At 52.0% G+C, this 20,081-nt stretch overlaps 1 protein-coding gene across 5 annotated transcripts in view; it reads left to right on the top strand.

Moving 5' to 3' along the window:
• Window positions 1-20,080, top strand: part of DDX11 (DEAD/H-box helicase 11) — a 33,874-nt gene extending 13,794 nt beyond the window's left edge. For 3 of the 5 annotated variants that reach the window (XM_036092423.2, XM_036092424.2, XM_036092422.2), the window contains exons 7-28: window positions 4,050-4,095; window positions 4,949-5,056; window positions 5,277-5,364; window positions 5,774-5,979; window positions 7,583-7,735; window positions 8,888-8,934; window positions 9,261-9,340; window positions 10,199-10,243; window positions 10,354-10,421; window positions 11,960-11,998; window positions 12,256-12,367; window positions 12,524-12,655; window positions 13,109-13,221; window positions 15,825-15,897; window positions 16,253-16,356; window positions 17,015-17,164; window positions 17,455-17,523; window positions 17,632-17,732; window positions 18,160-18,244; window positions 18,568-18,646; window positions 18,810-18,964; window positions 19,053-20,080. In XM_036092423.2, coding sequence (XP_035948316.1) covers window positions 4,050-4,095; window positions 4,949-5,056; window positions 5,277-5,364; window positions 5,774-5,979; window positions 7,583-7,735; window positions 8,888-8,934; window positions 9,261-9,340; window positions 10,199-10,243; window positions 10,354-10,421; window positions 11,960-11,998; window positions 12,256-12,367; window positions 12,524-12,655; window positions 13,109-13,221; window positions 15,825-15,897; window positions 16,253-16,356; window positions 17,015-17,164; window positions 17,455-17,523; window positions 17,632-17,732; window positions 18,160-18,244; window positions 18,568-18,646; window positions 18,810-18,964; window positions 19,053-19,082 — 2,083 coding nt within the window. In that variant the 3' untranslated portion in view covers window positions 19,083-20,080. The remainder of the gene's footprint in view (window positions 1-4,049; window positions 4,096-4,948; window positions 5,057-5,276; window positions 5,365-5,773; window positions 5,980-7,582; window positions 7,736-8,887; window positions 8,935-9,260; window positions 9,341-10,198; window positions 10,244-10,353; window positions 10,422-11,959; window positions 11,999-12,255; window positions 12,368-12,523; window positions 12,656-13,108; window positions 13,222-15,824; window positions 15,898-16,252; window positions 16,357-17,014; window positions 17,165-17,454; window positions 17,524-17,631; window positions 17,733-18,159; window positions 18,245-18,567; window positions 18,647-18,809; window positions 18,965-19,052) is intronic. The other 2 variants (XM_036092428.2, XM_036092429.2) reach the window with 2 other exon arrangements.
• The last annotated feature ends 1 nt before the right edge of the window (window position 20,081 follows it).

The raw sequence follows: 20,081 nt of genomic DNA, 5'->3' as shown, positions 1-20,081 counted from the left end.
CCTGCCCACAGGGCACAGGGTTCCCTTTTCTCCACAGTCTTGCCAACACTTATATATATATATATTTTTTTTAAGATTTATTTATTTGAGAAAGAGAGTGCGCAAGTGTGTGTTTGTGCGCCTGTGTGCATGGGGCGGGTGGCGGAGGGAGAAGCAGGCTCCCCACTGAGCAGGGAGCCCGACATGGGGCTCCATCTCAGGAAACTGAGATCACGACCTGAGCGGAAGGACCTGAGTGGAAGGTAGCCACTTAACCAGCTGAGCCACCTAGGCGCCCCTTGCCAACACTTATCTTTTTGATTGTAGCCATTCTAACAGGTGTGAGGTGATGGCTCATTGCGGTTTTGATTTGCATTTCCTTGGGGGATCAGTGATGTTGAGCATCTTTTCATGTACCTGTTGACCGTTTGTATGACTTTGAAAAAATGTCTATTCAGTTCTTCTGCCCATTTTTAATTGGATTATTTGCTTTTTTGCTGTTGAGTTGTAGGAGTTCCTTGCATATTTTGGTTGTAAGCCCCTTATCATCAGATAGGTGGTTTGCAAATATTTTCTCCCATTTTTTGGTTCCTGTTCCATTTTGTTGATTGTTTCTTTTGCTGTGCAAAAGCTTTTTAGTTTGTCATAGTCCCACTTGCTTATTTTTGTTTTGCTTGTACTTTTGGTGTCATATTGAAAAAATCACTGTGAAGACCAATGTCATAAAGCTTTTTCCCTATGTTTTCTTCTAGGAGTTTTATGATTTTAGGTCTTACATTTAAGTCTTTAATCCATTTTGAGTTAGTTTTTGTGAGTGGTGTAGGATGGGGATTGAGTTTCATTCTTTTTCATGTGACTGTTCAGTTTCTCCAGCACCATATTGGAGAGACTGTCTTTTCCTCATTGAGTATTCTTGGCTCCCTTGTCAAATACTACTTTACTGTATACGCATGGGCTTATTTCTGGGTTCTGTTCTGTTCCGTTGGTCTTATATGTCTGTTTTAATGCCAGTACCATCCTGCTTTGATTACTCTGCTTTTATGCCAGTACTGTACTCTTTTGATTATCATACTGTTTAAAATCAGAACGTTGATGCCTCCAGCTTTGTTGTTCTTTCTCAAGATTGCTTTGGCTGTTTGGGGTCTTTTGTGGCTCCATATGATTTTTGGGATTTTTTTTTTTTTCTATACCTGTTAAAAATATTGTGGGACTCTTGATACAGGATTGCACTGAATCTGTAAATGGATTTCAGTAGAGTGGACATTTTAGGAACATGAATTCTTCTGACCTGCAAACATGGGACATTCTGTCGTCTGTGTCTTCTCAGGTTCTTTCATCAGTCTTGTAGTTCTGAATGTGTAAGTCTGTACCTCCTAAGTATTTTACTGTTTTTGATGCCATTGTAAATTAGACTGTTTTCTTTATTTCTTTCTCAGATAGTTCATTGTTAGTATGCGGAAACGAAATTGACTTTTGTGTGTTGATTTTGTATCCTGCAACTTCACTGAATTTGTTAGTCCTAACAGTTTTTTGGTGCTGTCTTCAGGCTTTTCCTATGTATAATCATATCACTTGATAACAGGTAGTTTTACTCCTTTCTTTCCCGTTTGGATGCTTTTTCTTCCTTTTTCTTGCCTGATTGGCCTGGCTAGGACTTCCACTGTGTTGCAGAGAAGAGGTAAAAGTGAGCACCTTTGTCTTAGTCCTAGTGGAAAAGCTTTCACTGCTGAGTATGACGTTAGCTGTGGGCTTGTCACAGATGGCCTTTGTTCTGTTGAGGTACGTTCTTTCTGTACTTCATACGTCAAGAGTTTTTATCATGAACAGGTGTTGGATTTTGTCATTTGTTGTTTCTGTGTTACTGAGATGATCATATGACTTTTATCTATCATTCTGTGATTGATGTATCACATTTACTGATTTGCATATGTTGAGCCATCCTTGTATTTCAGGCAGGAATCCCACTTGATCATGGGGCATGATCCTTTTAATGTGCTGTTGAATTCAGTTTGTTAATATTTTGTTGAGAACATTTGCATCTATATTTATTGGGCATATATATTAGCTTGTAGTTTCCTTTCTTTGTAGTGTCGTTATCTGGCTTTGGTATTGGACTGATGCTGGCCCCGTAAAATGAGTTTGGGAGTGTTTCTCCTCTTCAGTTTTTTGGAAGAGTTGGAGAAGGGTTGGCATCATTTCTTTAAATATTTGGTAGAATTCGCCAGTGAAATCATCTGGCCCTGGGCTTTTCTTTGTTGGTGCTAGAGGCCTGCCCTTAGGCGCAGATTTCAGGACCTGGATTAGAACCAAAACTTCTGACCCTGCCAGGGCTGAGATGGCCAGACCTCTTTATGCATCCCACCTCGGGGAGGTAGGAGCAGTGAGTGTTCCGTAAACCCTTTGCCAGCTGCCTCCAGGGTTACTTGCCTGCTCTTGTACTTCTCGAGAGCCCCCCTGGGGACAAGAGAAAGAACTTGAGTGGAGTTTGTGACCATTAGAGAAACAAAATGCTACTCAGGGCCTGGGCCTGAGCCATTAATCCTGCAGATTAACTTCTACAGCTTCCATGTCTTGGCATTTCGAGAGACAGGAGCCTCTCTTAGAACACAACCAATTCCTTTTTTTTCTTTTTTTTTTTTTAAAGCTTTTATGTATTTATTTGACAGCGAGAGTGAGTGAACACAAGCAGGGGGAGTGGCAGAGGGAGAGGGAGAAGCAAACTCCCCGCTGAGCAGGGAGCCCGAGGTGGGGCTCAATCCCAGGACCCTGAGATCATGACCTGAGCCGAAGACAGACGCTTAACCATCTGAGCCACCCAGGCGCCCCAACCAGTTCTGAATATAAAATTTTTCCTCTTCATTTCTTCACACATCCAGCTTCTTATCTAGATCCTGTTGAGTTTGCTTACCTTGTATGTGATTTAAATCAAGGCCTGTGAGATAAAGCGGACTGAACAATTATTTATTTATTGACCGGAAAGGCAACCCTATAAATAACTCTACTTCTGATTGCCCAAGGGAATTAATATTTCTGCCTTAAAAAAGAAAAATTAATTTGCCAGATGAACAGAAAGAATCCCAGTGATGGCCCTGTAGGGGGAGTGTATCTGTAAAAGATTTTGTTTCCTGGGGAGCCTAGACTAACAATGTTGACTAACCATTCAGCCTTGTAATGCAGGCTTGACCTCCCTCCCAGTTCCTCAGTGCACGGGGGCTCTTCATTCATTGCTGGGAAGGGTAAGGTGCCAAGGAGAGAAGTAGTTTGTCTGGTTCTGGGTGACAGCATCTTTTAGTCAGTCAGTCAGTCGTGACTTCCCTCAGGAAATGTGCATGGAATTCCTGCTGTGTGCCAGGCCCTGGGGTGGGACCTCCTGGCCCTCACAGAAGCAAGACACCCCTGAGTCCTGCCTGTGGACGTGAGTCTGGAGAGGTGGACAGACCAAGAATAAGTGGTTTTGAACGAGATGGGTATTGCAAAGAACAGGTGCGGGGGCCACAGCAGTGTGTTGAGGGGCCAGCTGAGCCTCTAGGGAGGTTGAGGAAGGCTGCCCAGAGGCGGCAGTGTTTACGTGGGTGTCTCAAGGTTGACAGAGTTGGCTAGGTAGAAGGGGATGTGAGGGGAGAGCGCCTTGCAGGCGAAGAGAACAGCATGTCCAAGGCTTTGAGGTGGTAAGAACAAAGTTCTGTGGGGAGCTGAGAGAACTCCAGTTTGCTGGCGGGCGGACAGTAAGGACAGAGTCAGACGCCGAACCTCGGCTTTGGGAATACCGTACCCCTTTCTCATTGCCTTCATGAATGGGAATGGGAGGATGGGGTTGGTGTTAGCCCGGCACGTCTCTCTGACCAAGTGAGCAAGCAAACAAGCCCTTGTTTTGGTGGAACTTTGTTGCTGGAATGTGTCTGTCTCCCTCTGGCTCAGCGCTCCAGCCTCAGCTGTGCTGGCCTCCGATGACAGGAACTGCATCTTGCTGGTTTAGGTCCAGGGCTAGTTGCTGGCACTCAGTAGATGCTCAGTAAGTGTGTTTTTAGTTGACTGAGTTCTCTGAGTTTCCGTGTTATTTTCTCTCTCAGAGTGGACGAGGATGAGGATGACCCAGAGGAAGAACATGTAACTAAGGTGAGACATTGTGTCCTGGGTATTCTGGGATTGGTCCTGAGTCCAGGGCTCTGTGTCCCCTCCCTGGCTGCTTCTCACTCTGTCATCGACAAAGAACCTCCAGCCTCATGACTCTTCCCCAGACCTCGGTGTTGAGGGGCTCACTTGGCAGGCCCATGGACTGGTGGTGTCTGTTTCTGGGGGTGGTGGGGGGTGAGGGCAGGCCTGAGCAAGAGCACCCTGCCCTTTGGCTCCCTCTTCTCTTGTTTGTGTTTTCATTGGCACGGAGCGCTTTGAGGTACGAAGGGTTCTGACACCTGTCATGTTTAAAAACATTTGGTTTATTCGTGTAAGACACTTGTATTCTCTGCTGAAAGATATTTTCCCCCTATGTCTCTTTTCCTCTTCTTGCTCTTCTCAATCTCAGGAGCATAGAACACAGCTCAGCTCCCCCTGCCCTACTGCGAGCCTGGCCCCCCAAGTCCTTTGGGCGGTGTGTGTGGACAGCCCACCCCAGACATGCTCCCCAAAATCTAATCTTTCCCATTTGGGAGCCTTAGCACAGGGAGGCAGCCTGTCCTAAGATGACCAAGCCCTGTGAAGTGGCTGGATTCTCGGCTGAGCAGGACTGATGGGAGGAGCTCCATGTTGTGGGTGTTCTTGTAAACTTCTGGAGCTGAGGGGGAGGTGGGGACTGCCTGGGCCCTGCATTAGCTGAGATCTGCTGTGGGACGGAGTCCCGTTGCTTTAGGTGTGTGTATTTGTGGCCACTCTCCCCAGTCCCTCAGCCTACTAGGCCATGTGTTCCTTGATGTGCAGAGAATGGAGATATTGTAGTCTCCTCTTTGAAATCCCATGCTTCTCCTCGGAGCAGATTTACTACTGCAGTCGGACGCACTCCCAGCTGGCTCAGTTTGTGCACGAGGTACAGAGGAGCCCCTTTGGCAAGGACACCCGGCTTGTCTCCCTCGGCTCTCGGCAGGTACGCAGAGGCATTGCGTCTTGGCCTGGGTGCCATCCTGCTCCCTCTTCTGGGCCTTTGTCTTCCTCTTCCAGGCGTGGAAGGATGGTGGATCCAGGGCAGGCCATGCGATGGGAGGACTGGCCTCTTCTGGTTCTTGGCAGGGCTGGGCAGGCCCCGGAGGGTTGCTGTATATTGTGTAGCCATCGCTGTGACTCTCTCTTTGTCTTCTGTCTTCTAGAATCTTTGTATAAACGAAGATGTGAAAACCCTGGGTTCTGCGCAGCTCATCAATGACCGCTGCATGGAGATGCAGAGAAGCAAACACGGTAGCCCCCAGCGCCTGGAGCTGTGCAGAGAGCCTCTGGGACGGTCGTGTAGCCTTGGGCAGTGCTGAGAAGGGGTGGGAAGCAGGCCGGAAGCGGACCAGGGACCTGGGAGATAGTGTCTTAAGCGGCAGTGAGGGCAGAGCAGGCAGCTGGGTCCTTCCTTAAGATCGTCTCCTTGGGAAAAGGCGTTTTGCTTTTTGGGTCAGTGTCTAGTCCAGAACCCTGGCTCTGAGATGATTTTCCTGGCTTTTTCTAGAGAACACAAAGTTAAATGCCAGAATGGTGAGACCATCCTAAGCAGTACCGGGAAGGGTTTATTAGACCCCACCCCATGGAATTGGGTCTTGACATTATGGACCCACTGCCACCGCGTGGACAGGCCTCATTCCTTGTGCCTTTGCCCCCTCAGAGAAGAGCAGAGCTGAGGAGGAGAAGCCCAAGAGGAGAAGGCAGGAGCGCCGGGCCACCTGCCCCTTCTATGGCTACGAGCAGCTGCAGCTCCTCCGAGACCAGGTCCTGGTGGGGGTGAAGGACATTGAGCAGCTGGTGGCCCTGGGGAAGGAGGCTCGGGCCTGTCCCTATTATGGGAGCCGGTCTGCCATTCCAGCAGCCCAGGTAAAGACCCTGGAGGGTTGGGCAGTAACTCTTGGCTCTAACTGTGGCCTCAGCCACGAGGGATTTCCTCATTCCTCTTAATTCGGGAGGATGTCCCTGGCTGTGGTTGGACTGACTTGCGCACAGCACCCTGGTGACCTGTCACCCCCTCTGTCCCAGTGTGTGGGGGTGGGGGCGGCCCCCGGTCCCCTGTGGCTCTGGGTTGTAGGAACAGATGGCCTTACTGGGGACAGCACATAAGAACTGGGAAGGGGTGTGCAGTCCTAGAGAAACCAGAGTCCGGGGGCGCGGGGCCGCGGGAAGCTGAGAGGATGCAGTCAGGGTGCTGAGGAACAGAAATGTGTTTCCAAATGGCCTTTCAGACGAACCGTCCTGATGTAGGCACCTACCTGCCAGTGTGGGAGAAGACTGTCTTCTCTAGACTTGCCATGTTGAGTCTCATCTTTACACACAGAGAAAAACTGCCCATTTGACAGATCAAAAATATTGTTATTTGGTATGATTTTACTGTCTTCTTGCTATTGCTTAATTCCAGTGACTTTTGGAAATAGGGTTTCATTTGTGGAGAATTCCATATAAGCAGGAAAAGATGAGGTAGGTTTTCAGAGATTCAGGGAACAATGTTAGTAATGATTTTACACAGCAGTTAAATGCTTGTTAGTATACTGCCCTGAACTGTGTTGCATGGGTGCTCGAGGGAAATTCCAGAACCTTCCCAGCCCCCACCGTTGTTGCATGCCCTTCCTGGGGTCTGTCTGCCACGTCGCCTGATCAGTGCCATAGATACCTGTGTGTAGATATGGTAAGATGTCCTGAGGTTTTCATGATCTTAACTTTTTGAGACACTTGTTGCCTCATTTTTGCTTTGTAGTATCCCACTGAAAAAGCAAAGGCAGGTATTATTCATACATACACATGAGGACACAGGCCCAGAATGGCTAAACAATTTATCTGTTTTCTCACAGCAGGTGGATAATGGAGCCAGGATTAAAGCTGGGCCTTAAGTTTCCAGTTTTCTGGAGTTTCACTTTATCAGTATTCTTTTAACTGGAAAATCATCCTCACAAGTAGCACCTAAAAATTTATAGAATGCATTTATTTTTGTTGCCTCTAGAAAAAGCCAGTAAAATCATCTCAGATAGAGTTTTGCCCACGAAAAAACTGAGGCTCAGAAAGGTTAAGTGACTTTCCCGGAGTCACACAGCTGGGAAGCGGCAGCTCTAGGACCAGAACGCAGGGCTACCTTCTAGTATACCAGGGGTGTTCACTGTGTTTTGAGGAACCTCGGGTGCCTTGGGGGCGACCTCGGGGGTACGGATGAGGCTGAGTTCCACACTCCTCTCTGCTCCCTTCTCCCCACCCCCACTCTTGGTTCGGTCAGAGACTGGCTCCGGTTTTATCTGTTTCGTATTTGATGTTCCACAGAAAACTTGAGGCAAGGGTCTGTTGCTAAAAGCACAGTACCGTGCTATAGCTGTCCCTGCGCACATCCTGGCTGGGAACTAAAAACTGTTCACACCAGGCACTTAGAGTAGGTGGGGCACACCTGCCGGAGCAGGGAGCCCCCCCTCCCAGCTGCTCAGGCGGCTGCCCCTCCCCCCAGCTCGTGGTGCTGCCCTACCAGATGCTGCTGCACGCGGCCACCCGCCAGGCCGCGGGCATCCGGCTGCAGGGCCAGGTGGTGCTCATCGACGAGGCGCACAACCTGATTGACACCATCACGGGCATCCACAGTGCGGAGGTCAGCGGTTCCCAGGTGGGTTGGGCTGTCCTTTCTTGGGCCAGGGCCTGTCGTGGGGCAGAGGGATGTGGAGGGATGTGGATCATTTCTCTAAGCCCTGGAATTGGTCTGGCAATGGCTTGGGAGAGGGTGCCCTGAGTCAAGGCAGTGGCCTCATCCGGGGGCTGACTGGCTTTCCAGCAGGTTGTAGAACTAGGGGGACCCAACTCAGGCGAGGTGGCTCATTTCCTTGCTCCTCACTGTCATAGGTCAGTCATCCTGAGTCCCTCCAGCACAGGATGCTAATACCTAGTTCTCTCTAGGTCAGAGAAGTGAAGGAAGCAGGGGTCCTCACGTAGTTCGATGTCGTTAGCCTTGCTTTGAGGGATGCTCGGGTTTCTGAGAGCCACAATGGATTGATTACCTCTTCTGTGCCATGCACCATGGGCGGTATCGTGACTTTTCACACTGCCTCCAGGTGGGCTGGTGTTCCTAGTTAACACTGAGAACTCTGAGATTCAGGGGGCATTTAAGCAATGTGCTGAAAGTCATACAGTTCATGAATGTGGAGCTGGGACTTGACCACTGGTTTCTGACCCTGAGGCCCACATGGCATCCCACAACTTTTTTTTTTTTAAAGATTTTATTATTTTAGAGAGTGCCTGTGTGTACATGAGAAGGGGGAGGGGCAGAGGGAGAGGGAGAAGGAGACTCCCCGCTGAGCAGGGAGCCCGATGCGGGGCTCAGTCCCAGGACCCTGGGATCATGACCTGAGCCGAAGGCAGACGCTCAACAGACTGAGCCACCCAGGTGCCCCCATCACTTCTGCCTGTGTTGACCTTAGGCCAGGGTGTAATGGCTACCTTGAACCACCTCTCTGCTTAGTCTAAAACACATCTTTGCCCAACCCAGTAAAAATTAGTAGGGAGATTCATTACCTGAGAGATTCAGCCTCTTGCTTTTTTCCCTGACCCAAAGTGGATACTGCAGCAGAATCCCCCTTCCTTCGCCTCTCAGCTCCCAGCAGCCTCAAGGCCTTTTGTCTGTACCCAGGCCTACTCTCTTTACCTGCTTCCCATGTGGCCTGGCTGGCATTTTCTAGGCATAATCTGAGATGTCATTCGCACAGCTCTCAGCTGCTTGCCCAGAGCCTGGGCTGCCCTCACGCCCATTCTCTGTTCTCTCCAGCTCTGCCAGGCCCATTCCCAGTTGCTTCAGTATATGGAACGATATGGGTAAGACGCTGTCTCCTGAGGGGAAAGGGAAAATCCTGCTCAGTTTCTGAAAGCCCTGGGGTCTCCATCTCTGGCCCAGGCCCAGTGCCAGGGAGGCCAGCATGCTGTTCCCCTCTTGTTCATCGTGGTGTGTACCCCACACGAGCGGAGGATGCTCGGGACACAATAGCTGGCTAGGGCCATGGCAAGCCGCCTTTTCTGGGGGCATATTTATCACTCATGGCCTGCTTTGAAAGACACTAGATGGAAAGGCATCAGCTTGAAGCACTTGGAAGGGAAGTTGCTTGTGGAGTACTACCACTTGATGTCCATTGGTGTCTCCTCAGGAAGCGTCTGAAGGCCAAGAACTTGATGTACATCAAACAGATCCTGTATCTGTTGGAGAAGTTTGTGACTGTGTTGGGTGGTAAGGAGCACCATGCCCACCCTAACCCCTGGCCTGCTAAGCTTGCTGTGGTCCATTCCCTGGATGCCAGTCAGGACACCTGGGTTTTCTGCGTCCTCAAGAATTGTCTTGGCCACTGATGGAGAAGATTCTTATTTCTTATACCTTCAGACATTGAATTGTCTGACCTTAGATCCCTTTTTAGATTCCTGGTTTATTTCTCCTTGTTCTGAGTCCTTTTTATTTTGCCATACCCTACTCCCCAGGTAGTAATAACAGCGTAGTGTAACAGGACTGTGTGGAGTCACTTTGGAGCGCGCCTCTGAGGAGAGCAGGACGCTCACCCTCTTTGACAGATGAGTAAACTAGAGCTCAGAGCAGGGATGTGACCTGCTTCTGCTTCATGAACCTAGTAGGGGGGACTCTAGTGGCTCTGAGTCCCATAATTCTCTGTCACCTACCCTTTCCTTTGCTGCATGGCTGTCCACCTGAAGGCTTACATACATGCTGAAGTTCCAGGAAGCCAGGGGAGCATCTTGCAGGAGGGATTTTGTCAAATGCTGGTGCTTTTCCCTTCCATCTCTCCTTCGTGCCCTGGGCGTCTCCTTGCGGCTGCATAAAGTAGGGTGGTCACTTGGTCCCAGCCTCCTTGGAGGAGGTGTGAAAAGAATGAAATCCACAAGGCTTTGGGCCCCATGTGTAAACGGTCAGATTTTGAGGCTCCCTAGAGCCTCCTGTCCTCAGTGGGTTTTTTGGGTGCTTATAAATGGCAAAAAATCCGTTCAAATATGCATGCTCTTATTTGAGGAGTACAGTGTTCAGTGTGAGAAGCGGGGGGTCAGAGAGGCACCATCCTGACCTGCTTGAACTCTGTTTTAGGGAACATTAAGCAAAATCCCAACACACAGAGCCTTTCGGAGACAGGTAAGAGGACTGCCTTCAGAGGCCCAGAGCTGCTCTGAGCCGGTTCTGAGCTCACCTCAGGGACCGTGGTCTTCAGAGTAAGGATTCCAAGGCCCTTTGTTTACCCCTAGGGACAGAGCTGAAGACCATTAATGACTTCCTCTTTGAGAGCCAGATCGACAACATCAACCTGTTCAAGGTAGAGATTTTCACCTTTTTGTGTCTGCACATCCAATTTTCTTATCTGTATTACCACCTGTGAGCAGAACACTGTGAAGACAGAGGAATAGAAAGTAAATTTCTTCTGTCCTTAAGCAGTCTAGAAGTCTGAGGATCTATAGCATAAATAGATCCACTGCCTCTAATTACTTAAAACCACTGCCTCTAATTACTTAACCCTTAAAGCATTGCATCAGCAAGAAAAAAATAATCTTCAATCCAGGGTTGAAGGGTCCTAGGGATTGATGAGAAAAGGTTCCTTTCATTGTCCCAAATAAGCACAAATAGAAATTCCCAGGTCCTTTGCCTTGTTCCATCTTTCTTCCGGCATAGTCTTTGCCCTGGGCTTCTAGTCCGAGCAGGAGGTTAACTTCAGGAGCGTGATCCTGCTATTGGGCTGAGGTGGCTGAGAACTCCCTCGCCTCCTCCCACTCCGGCCTTGGGCTTGAGTGCAGCCTCCTGTGGTAGCTCGCTCCGGGCTCACTGCAGGCTACTGTCGCCTTCGCTCGACTCACGACTCAGGGATTCTAAAGTACTAATAATACAGAGCACTTACTGCGTTCAAGGCAACGCAACAGGTTCTGTGACTCCAGGGTAGGGGGTACCATCACTGTTCAAAAGCAGAGGGACCCAAGGCTGGGAGAGGTCACCCCAGGAGGGACAGGCACAGGCCGCACACAAGTGAGCAGATGGTGCCTGGCGTGTGAGCCCCCCGGCCTGGACTCCTGATCCTGCTCGCTCTCCCTCCTGCCTTCCCATTTGTCTTCATACCTCCCCAACTTACCCATTTTGGTCCTGTCACTGCCATGACCCCATCAGACGGGCTGGCAATCTAAGGCCTTTTGATTCCTTTCTTCTCCCTTTGGGTCCCACATCCAAACAGTTGCCGGGCCCCAGAGCCGGAAATAGCTCTTGAACTTCCGTGGCCTTTCCATTCCCATGGCTGCTACGTCAGGACAGGCTCTTCTCCTCTTGCCTTCTCCCTGCTCTCCCTGATTTCACTCCCTCTGCCTTCTGATGTCTTTCCTACACTATAGGCGAGTGGAGCTCCACTGAAAGATCGCGCTCTCTTTAGAAATCTTCAGAGGCTTCAACTCCCTGTCTCCCTCCCAGGCCGCGCATAGTGTACACACCCGACGTCCCCCAACAAGCCCCAGGCTGTACCTCCTCGTGCCTTAGCTCCTAGAGGTTTTTTTTGACTCTTGATCTTTCAAGATTCAGCTTTTGAAGGAGAACGGAGGGGACCTGTCACCAGTACCTATAGAGAGGGTCGGAGCCGTGCACACACGTTTGTGAGGGGACCGCACGCATGAGGCTTGCTCTCGTGGGAGAGCACTGCGTTGTGTGTGGGGGCAGCAGGAGAGGCGTGACCTCAGCAGGGTGACACGCCTGGCCACAAGGAGGCTGTGGGCTCCTCCGGAGGTGGCGGGGAGTCCTGATCCCTGGGGTTCGGGAAGGTGGCGGTTTCTGTCTTCCAGCTAGTTGTTGCTGGCGCCTGCAGCGGGTTTGCTTTTGCAGGTGCGGCGCTACTGTGAGAGGAGCATGGTCAGCAGAAAGGTGCGCCCTCCCCTTCCTGGGTCTGGCCGGGCTCTGCGGCGCCCCAGTGCTGCCCCCCGGCCTTTCAGACACTCAGGTCACCTCTGCTCCCTTCTTCTTCCTGTAGTGCTGCTTGCTGGGGGGCGTGGGGCTCCCAGAGGCTTGGCGGGGGCGGGCGGGGAGTTGTGGGCTGTCTGGGGTGCGGCAGAACCTCCCTCCAGCTGGGGCTCCCACTGCTGCACCCTCATTCCTCCCTGCACTCTCTTACCCTGTCCCAGCTCTTTGGCTTCACAGAAAGGTACGGCACAGTCCTCGCACCCTCCAGGGAGCACCCCACACTGGCTGGGTTCCAGCACTTCCTGCAGAGCCTGCAGCCCACAGTGACCCAGAGTGAGTCAGGAGGCTGGAGAAGGGGCTGCAGGCGGGGGACGGGAACGTCCGTGCCTCACGCCTGGACTCCACTCCCTGGGAGAATGGCTTTAGCCTCGCTGCAGGGGGCCCTGCCGCCTCTGGGGTCCCAGAGCCTCTTCCTTCTGCTCTGTGCAGCCTCTGTGACCCCTGTGGAAGAGGGCGAGGCCAGGATGCCACGGCCGGCTTCCCCGCTGATGCACATCGAATCCTTCCTAGCAGCCCTCACCACTGCCAACCAGGATGGCAGGGTCATCCTGAGCCGCCAAGGTAAGCCCAAGGAGCGGGCGTGGCGCTGCGAAGCCAGAGCCTGGAAAGACTGGATCAGGAAACCGGGTGGTGCTGACTGGTCCCTGTGGCCTGGTGGGGTGGTGGCCGTGGAAGTGTGGTGAGGAGGGGTGTGAGGCGGTAGCACGGTGGGGCGTCTTGGGCCAGGCTGCGAGAGATGGGTAGGTGGGTTCTGGTTTGAGTCTTGATTCCATCACCTCCAAGCTGTGTTTCTTTATCTCTCTGAAGATAAATGTGCAAAGGGAGAGGATAGTGCTGTCTACTTCAGGGTTGTCCTGGAGATTAAGTGGGATCTAATCAAAAAGGAAAGTGGTATCTCTCGTGGCTCCTACATAGCCACAGCTGAGCTCCCCTCTGCCTTAGACTCACGGAAGTCTTTGTTGGGCCTGCAGCCCGCCTCCTGCCCCATGGAGCTGCCTCTGTCTTTTTTTTCAGGAAGTCTTAGTCAGAGTAGCCTCAAATTCTTGCTCCTGAATCCAGCTGTGCACTTTGCCCAGGTGGTGAAGGAATGCCGGGCCGTGGTCATCGCGGGGGGCACCATGCAACCGGTAAGGGGACCAGAGCCAGCCTCCTGTACCCCAGGTGTTGGGACAGGACAGCAACAGGGGAAAGCTGCACCGTCAGGCCTCTTCCCGTCCAGTGGGCCCCCAGACCAGAAAGGGGTCAGCTTGAGCAGGCTGAGCAGCGTCCACCAGGTGGCATTGCTGTACTGTCTCATGCCTGGGCCTTTAGCCCTGGGCGAGGGGGGGGCAAGGGCACTGCTGCGGATTTGGCGCTTCTGGAGCCGCAGGACCTCACTTCTCCCAAAGACAGCTGTTCTGGAATTGCAGGCCCCCATTCGGTGCCTTAGCGCCGTTCCTTTCTTAGACCCACCATAGATGCCACTTTCCCTCTCCTGTAAATTCATAGACACACACGTACGTAGGAAAGTATTATGCTTTCATTGTAAAAAGCAGAGACCAACAAAAGGAAAAAACATCATAATTCCACCAGCAAAGATTTATTTTAGTGTATGTCATTATAGTCTTTGTGTGCATAATTTTTACAAATCTACATACATATTTTAAAAACAAAAATCTCTATCTCTACATGCTGTTGCTACGATTTGGTTTTTTCACTCAGCAACAAAATACCATAAACATTTTTCAGGAAGTACGGACGCATTTATTCCACCATGCTCTGGCTGTACTACGTGAATATATTCTGTTTTGTAGAACTACTCTTCTGTTAGGTATTCAGGTGATTTCCAGTTTTTCTCTGTTTTAAGCAACACAGGGGCACATAGAACCATGTCTGTGCACAGTGGTCCTGTCCTAAAGGTACCCCTGGCACAGGACTGAGCCCGTGGAAAGCTCCTCGGCACTCACGCACTCTGGTCCCTCTCCTCAGCTGCTAGAACCACCCCTGTCGCTTTATTTTCCATTTTTCTTTCTTTTGTATAAACTTGTAGATTTTTGTTCACCTGTTAAAATCATTTCTAGTCATTGCTGCTTTTGATGCTCAGGTGTCTCAGACTCAGCCCCCTTAGAGCCCCTACATGCTGCCCTTGGTCCTTGACGAGGCCCCATTAGCCTTGGGATGCTTTCTTGCTTTTTGGAATGACAGAATGCAGAATGTCCCAGGTCACTTTATACTCTTTGCCCCAGAGCTGAAATCCTTCATTTCTCCAAGATAACCTGGCTTCTTTGGGGATTGGTGTGTGGAAACCACATCTTGGTTCTGGGTGTTTGTCCTGCTCCTGGATTGTAATTGCTTCTAGGCCTTCTGTAGACAGACCGGGGAGAATGGTTTTAAGAAATCATGAGTCCATATTGATATTTCTAAATGAAAATCAGTGAATTTATTTGACCTTACACTGTATCTCCTTTCTCTTGAGCTGAACGTTTCGTTTCTTATTACATTTGCTGTATCTTATTACTTATTTGCTCTATCCCACAGCATACTTCAAATACTTTCATATACTATCAATATTATTCTAACAGTAAACTACTGATTGAAATTTCATTTCTTTGCATTTATTTTTTGCCCTGAGAGTATATCCTACTAAGGATGTATGGTCACTAAGGATATGAAGTCACTTGAAGTCAGGCTTTTCTTTGTGTGCTTCTCTTGTGAATGTGACAGACAGGCTTTCTTGTTGCCATCTGTTTTCAGTTTTAGAGTTTGCTTTTTTATTTCTGACTTAATTTTGTTTTTAAAATATGTAAACATGTATATGGTTCAGAAGTCGAAACCATCTGGAAAGATGCCTTCAGAAAGTCCCACTTCTGTCCGTCTCCAAGCTGCTCCCCGTGCCCAGAGGCAGTCATTTTTATGACTGCTGGTCTTTCCTTGCACGGTTTCATTGCATTTTTCTGTAAAACTAAGCAAATATATGTACTTTTCTCCTTTCCTTGTTCCTTACATCAAAGGCCGCGGCGCCATGGTTGGGAGGGTGCGGCGAGCGCATTCACCGGGCCCTCCTGAAGGGCGGTCTTGGCGCTCACAGATCACTGCGCAGGATTGTCCCTGTGCATGTGTTGGCTCGTGGAGCTGTATCTTCAGGGGGCACTCCTGGGTAGGGGGAACTGCCAGGCTGAAAAGTAAAAATACGTGCAACTTATTAACTATTGTCCAGTTCCCCTCCAGCTGGAGTTCTGTCTCCCACCAGCAGTGTGTGAGCGCCTCTTTCTCCACGGAGGGGTCATACTTTTGGATTTTTGCCAATTCAGTAGGTGAAAACCCTGGAGCGCTTTAAAATCACAAATGCGTATGTCTTCCCCCGCAGAGGTTCTTCTCCAGTAGTTGAGGCTGGGGCCTCGGTGTGCAGGTTTTGTCTTGAATTCCCACAGGTGATCTTGTTTCATAGCCAGGGGTGAGAAGCACTTTGCCCAGTTTACCAGATTTCCTTTACTATTCCCACAGTCTCACTGAGACTGTCCAACATCTGGGTATCATTAATTTTTTTTTCTTTTTGCCAATTTGTTATCTGCCTTACCTTTTACCTCTTTTTCTCTATTCTTATGCACTTACCCACCTCCCAGCCCAGACTTTTGTCTTCCCCGACGTGTGGCTCGCTCTCCCTCCCTCCCTGCCAAGGCCCCCCTGCCTGCTCAGGCCTGCAGCCCCCAGCCCCCTGGGGGATCACAGAGCCCTGCCTTGTGGTCTGCAGGTGTCTGACTTTCGGGAGCAGCTGCTGGCCTGTGCTGGGGTGGAAGCTGAGCGAGTGGTGGAGTTTTCCTGTGGTGAGAATCCTTGTCCAGGGTGGGATGGGCCACGCGTCACACTCCAGCCCCTTGTTGTCACAGTTTGACCCTGTGCTCTTATCAGGCCCAAGGGGCTGAGGAGACCATGAAGTGGGAGCTCCATGCTTTGTCAGCTCTCGCGTGAGCTCACGTCTCTCTGTGCTCCCGCACCATGTCCTTGGCCTCCGTGGAGAGGTCTGAGTACCGCCCACGTGTGCTGTGGAAGCAGGCGGGTGGGCGAGAGTGGGAACTGCTCCTCCTGGCATGGAAGACAGGGTTGGGGAATGCTCTTTCCGGACCATGCCTTACAGAATCGTCAGCACCTCGCTTTCAGCCCCTCCCCTGGTTTCTGCAGGTCACGTGATCCCTCCAGACAATATCTTACCCCTTGTCATCTGCAGTGGGCCCTCCAGCCAGCAGCTGGAGTTCACGTACCAGAAGAGAGAGCTGCCGCAGATGGTTAGTGCCAGCCTGCTCGCCTTACCACAGCCTTTGCCGGGGCAGGAGAGTGGTTTCGGGGGTGCTGGGCACCCTGGCTAGTGCTTAGTGTTCGGGTGTTGGGGAGATGAGTGCTGGGGTCTTCCACCGCGGAGCCGGCAGAGGCTGGAGAGTGTCCATCTGGATGCTCCTCAGGGGAGGTCTGAGCTTCCCCCTCTTCTCACCCCTTAAGACTGTTAAATATGTTTCCTTAGAACCTCGAGGCGTCCTTTCAGGATGAACCTGATGAGAAAGCTGCTTGTTTCCTTTGGTTCTCTTGCCATTTGGTTATATCGGTCCCTGCCCTGGGCAGGGATGCAGGGCTTGGGGGCCTGTCGCGAGAGGCGCACCTGGGATTTTCAGTGGCCGATGTGTAGATGGTGCTTAGTCCCCAGTGGCCCACTAGGCACTGGGCGTCAGAGCAGGGAGGCCTTGGCGGCACGCCAGCAATAAGTTTTAGCTCTGGTGCACTTAGCATCGTGATGTGTGTGATAGGGAGGGGGGTGCTCCGGGCCACAGGTCTCCCCCATGACTGCAGTCACCCTTGGATCTCTATACTTGGTTTTGAGTCCCAGTCAGGAAGCACTGTTTGGATATGGCCTCAGGAATGGCTCCAGGGAGGGCTCTCTGTCTTCCTTAGATGGATGAGACCGGTCGCATTCTGTGTAACCTGTGCACTGTGGTCCCTGGAGGGGTGGTCTGTTTCTTCCCCTCCTACGAGTACCAACGCCAGGTCTATGCCCACTGGGATAAGAGTGGTCTGCTGGCCCGCCTGGCTGTCAGGAAAAAGGTGAGTGACCTCTCAGCTGGAACTCCCACTTGTGAGGACAGTGGCACCCAGAGTTCCTGCTAGGATTTCTCATGCATGTCAGACCAGAAGGTTAGGCCTCATGTCTGGGCCTCTGTTAGTTCCTTACCCCCACCACTTGTAACCCCTGATCACCTTTGGAGAATTTCCCTAGATCCCTTACTCTGGGGGCTTCTCCTGTTCCCAACCTGGAAAACATAAAGGCCAAGAGCAGAGCTGGGACCCACGCATTTGAAACCCTTTTCTGGGAGACATTGTCTGTTTTCCTTCAGATATTTCAGGAACCCAAGAGAGCAAACCAGGTGGAGCAGGTGCTGATGGAGTATTCCAGGTGCATTAAGGTGAGAAGTAACTCCGAGGCCTTGGGTCCAGAGAACGGGGGGCAGCTGCCAGTATCTTGTGTGGCATCCAAGCTTTGGCTCCACAACCTGGGCTGGTATTTCCCACAGTGCTGTGGCCAGGCGGGAGGCACAGTGACAGGTGCTCTGCTCCTCTCTGTGGTTGGAGGAAAGATGAGTGAAGGTATTAACTTCTCTGACAACCTCGGCCGGTAAGTTGTGGGCCTCTCATCTGGGCTCCGCTGTTCATCACCCCTCACTCCAAAAAACAGCTGGGTCCCTGCCTACAAGCTGATGCCGTCGGAGTCTGCACCCCCGGCTGACTGCTTGGGTCACTCAGCTGTGTGGGGAGGTAGCTTTGGCCTTTTGGCCAAAGGTTCCAGGTGGAAATTAGGCAGAGCATAATCTCATCAGGACTCCATTCATGTGGTCTACACTGGGTCTCTTGATTTAGCACACCTACTCCAGGTGGGGAGGGGGAGGCGGAGGCTGCAAGCACAACTTGAGGGGGCTGAAGGAGCGCTGGATGTAGCTGTTGATGACGTGAGGGTGAGGCCTGGGTCCTTCATCCTGGCCCTTGGCAAACGCGCTGGGGGCCTGACCGCCCACATGCCATGGGCTCATGTTCCCTCCACCTAGGTGTGTGGTTATGGTAGGCATGCCCTACCCCAACATCAAGTCTCCAGAGCTGCAAGAGAAGATGGCCTATCTGGATCAGACCCTAGTGAGTACCTCCAGTGTCCAGAGGGTGGGAGGAGGCGGCCGGGGAGAAGCTGCTGTCGCCTCGGGGGCTGCGATAACAGGGCCGCACCGCTGTGACCTGCCCACTGCCCCGATGCGTGCCAGTGTTTCTTGTCCGCTCCAGGGGATGGGACGCACCCCCTTAACCTCTGGAGCCGCTCTGCGGTCTCTTTTAGAGCCGCTGCTGGCCTTGTGCCCGCGACGCCTGCCCTTGCTCCCACGCCGAGCGGTGCCATTTTCTCAGAACACTGAGCGGGGGGGGCGGGCAAGAAAACGCTAACAGGTGCTCTGCTCTGCCCTCCCCAGCCCAGAGGCCCGGGTCAGCCACCACCAGGGAAGGCTTTGGTGGAGAACCTGTGTATGAAGGCTGTCAACCAATCTATAGGTAGGCCTGGGACTGCTCCTGGCTCTTGGGATGCATGGTGGGAGAATGGGGTGACAGGAAGGAGAGGTTTTCCTTGTCTTTCTGAGGAAGGAGGGGGCATGACAGAAATGTACTGCGGGGGAGGCTGGTTTAACTAAGAGCCCCAACCTCTGTCCCCATCTAGGCAGGGCCATCAGGCACCAGAAGGATTTTGCCAGCATAGTGCTTCTGGATCAGCGGTATGCCCGCCCACCTGTCCTGGGCAAGCTGCCAGCCTGGATCCGAGACCGTGTGGAGGTCAAAGCCACCTTTGGTCCTGCCTTTGCTGCTATGAGGAAGGTCGGTCCTGCCTTTCCCTCCCCTCACCCCCCCCCCCGGGAACCCCACCCCCGAGGTCTCGTGCCTCACTGCTTTCTTGTCGCCTCAGTTTCATCGTGAGAAGTCTGTCCCTTCCTGATGGATGGCCCACCACTGCCTGGGTGCCAGGCTCTTCCTTCCTGCTATCCACTTGAAAGGTTTGTCTTGGGCCTGCTCTGCGAGGATCCAGCTGGAGACCAGACCAGCCCCTTTCTGGAATCAGAGGGCTGCCGGGACCAGGCACAGGTGGAAAAACCAGTAGGAGAACATCAGGTTGATCCTGAAGAAATGGTGGGTCGTGGCCATCCTGGGACCCATCCCGAGGCAGTTCTGCTCCCGGAATTGAATGTTTGCCCATATTCAGCACGGCCCAGAGTCCAGCTTCCCGGCCAGCCTTCCCCCGCGGCAGCTCTGTCCTTCCCTCAGTGCCTGCGCACTCAGGCGTGAGGCGGAACATGCCCTCCAGCCTTTCCGGCTAGTTTGCTGTACTAGACCTCACCTTCTCTTCAAAACTAAGAACGTTCCCTGTTTTCCAGCTCCGTGGTGCCCATAGGGCTCCTGCCCAGGGGCCCCTGCCCACCTCAAGCCTACCTTCTGTCTGTGTGTTAAGAACTGGGAAGAGCGCCATGTGCTGGCTCCCCCACCTGCTGGTCTCTCCCCCCCCCCAACCACAGTGCTGGCCCCTAACCTGTCCCATAGCATGTCTGGCTCCCTGGGCCTGGCTCCACGTCCTCCTCCGAGGCAGTGGCACCTCCTTCCCACTCAGCCACTTGAGCAAACTCCACGACACCTCCTCCCCTGACTTCAGCAATGATGCCAAGGGCCATTAGGCTCCCAGCAGGACTATTTTTAGAGACCCCGTGTCTGTCACGGAGGCATTTTTCCCTGTGTGAAAATCTCCGTCCCTCCATCTGCAACAGCCGCCCCTACTGCCTGCACCTCTCTGCTCTCCCTGACCCAGAGACGGGTTGTGGTCTACTCGGTGCTCTGCCCCCACCGCTGGAGCCCAGGGGGAGCGGGAGGACAGGTGCCGGCTTGGAGGAGACGCTTGCCCTCCGCACAGCTAGGGTTCCTTAATTAAAAGTGGTTCTTGCATGAT

Source organism: Halichoerus grypus, chromosome 6, assembly GCF_964656455.1.
Source record: "Halichoerus grypus chromosome 6, mHalGry1.hap1.1, whole genome shotgun sequence".
Taxonomy (NCBI): Eukaryota; Metazoa; Chordata; class Mammalia; order Carnivora; family Phocidae; genus Halichoerus; species Halichoerus grypus.
This window is presented reverse-complemented; position numbering and strand designations above follow the sequence as displayed.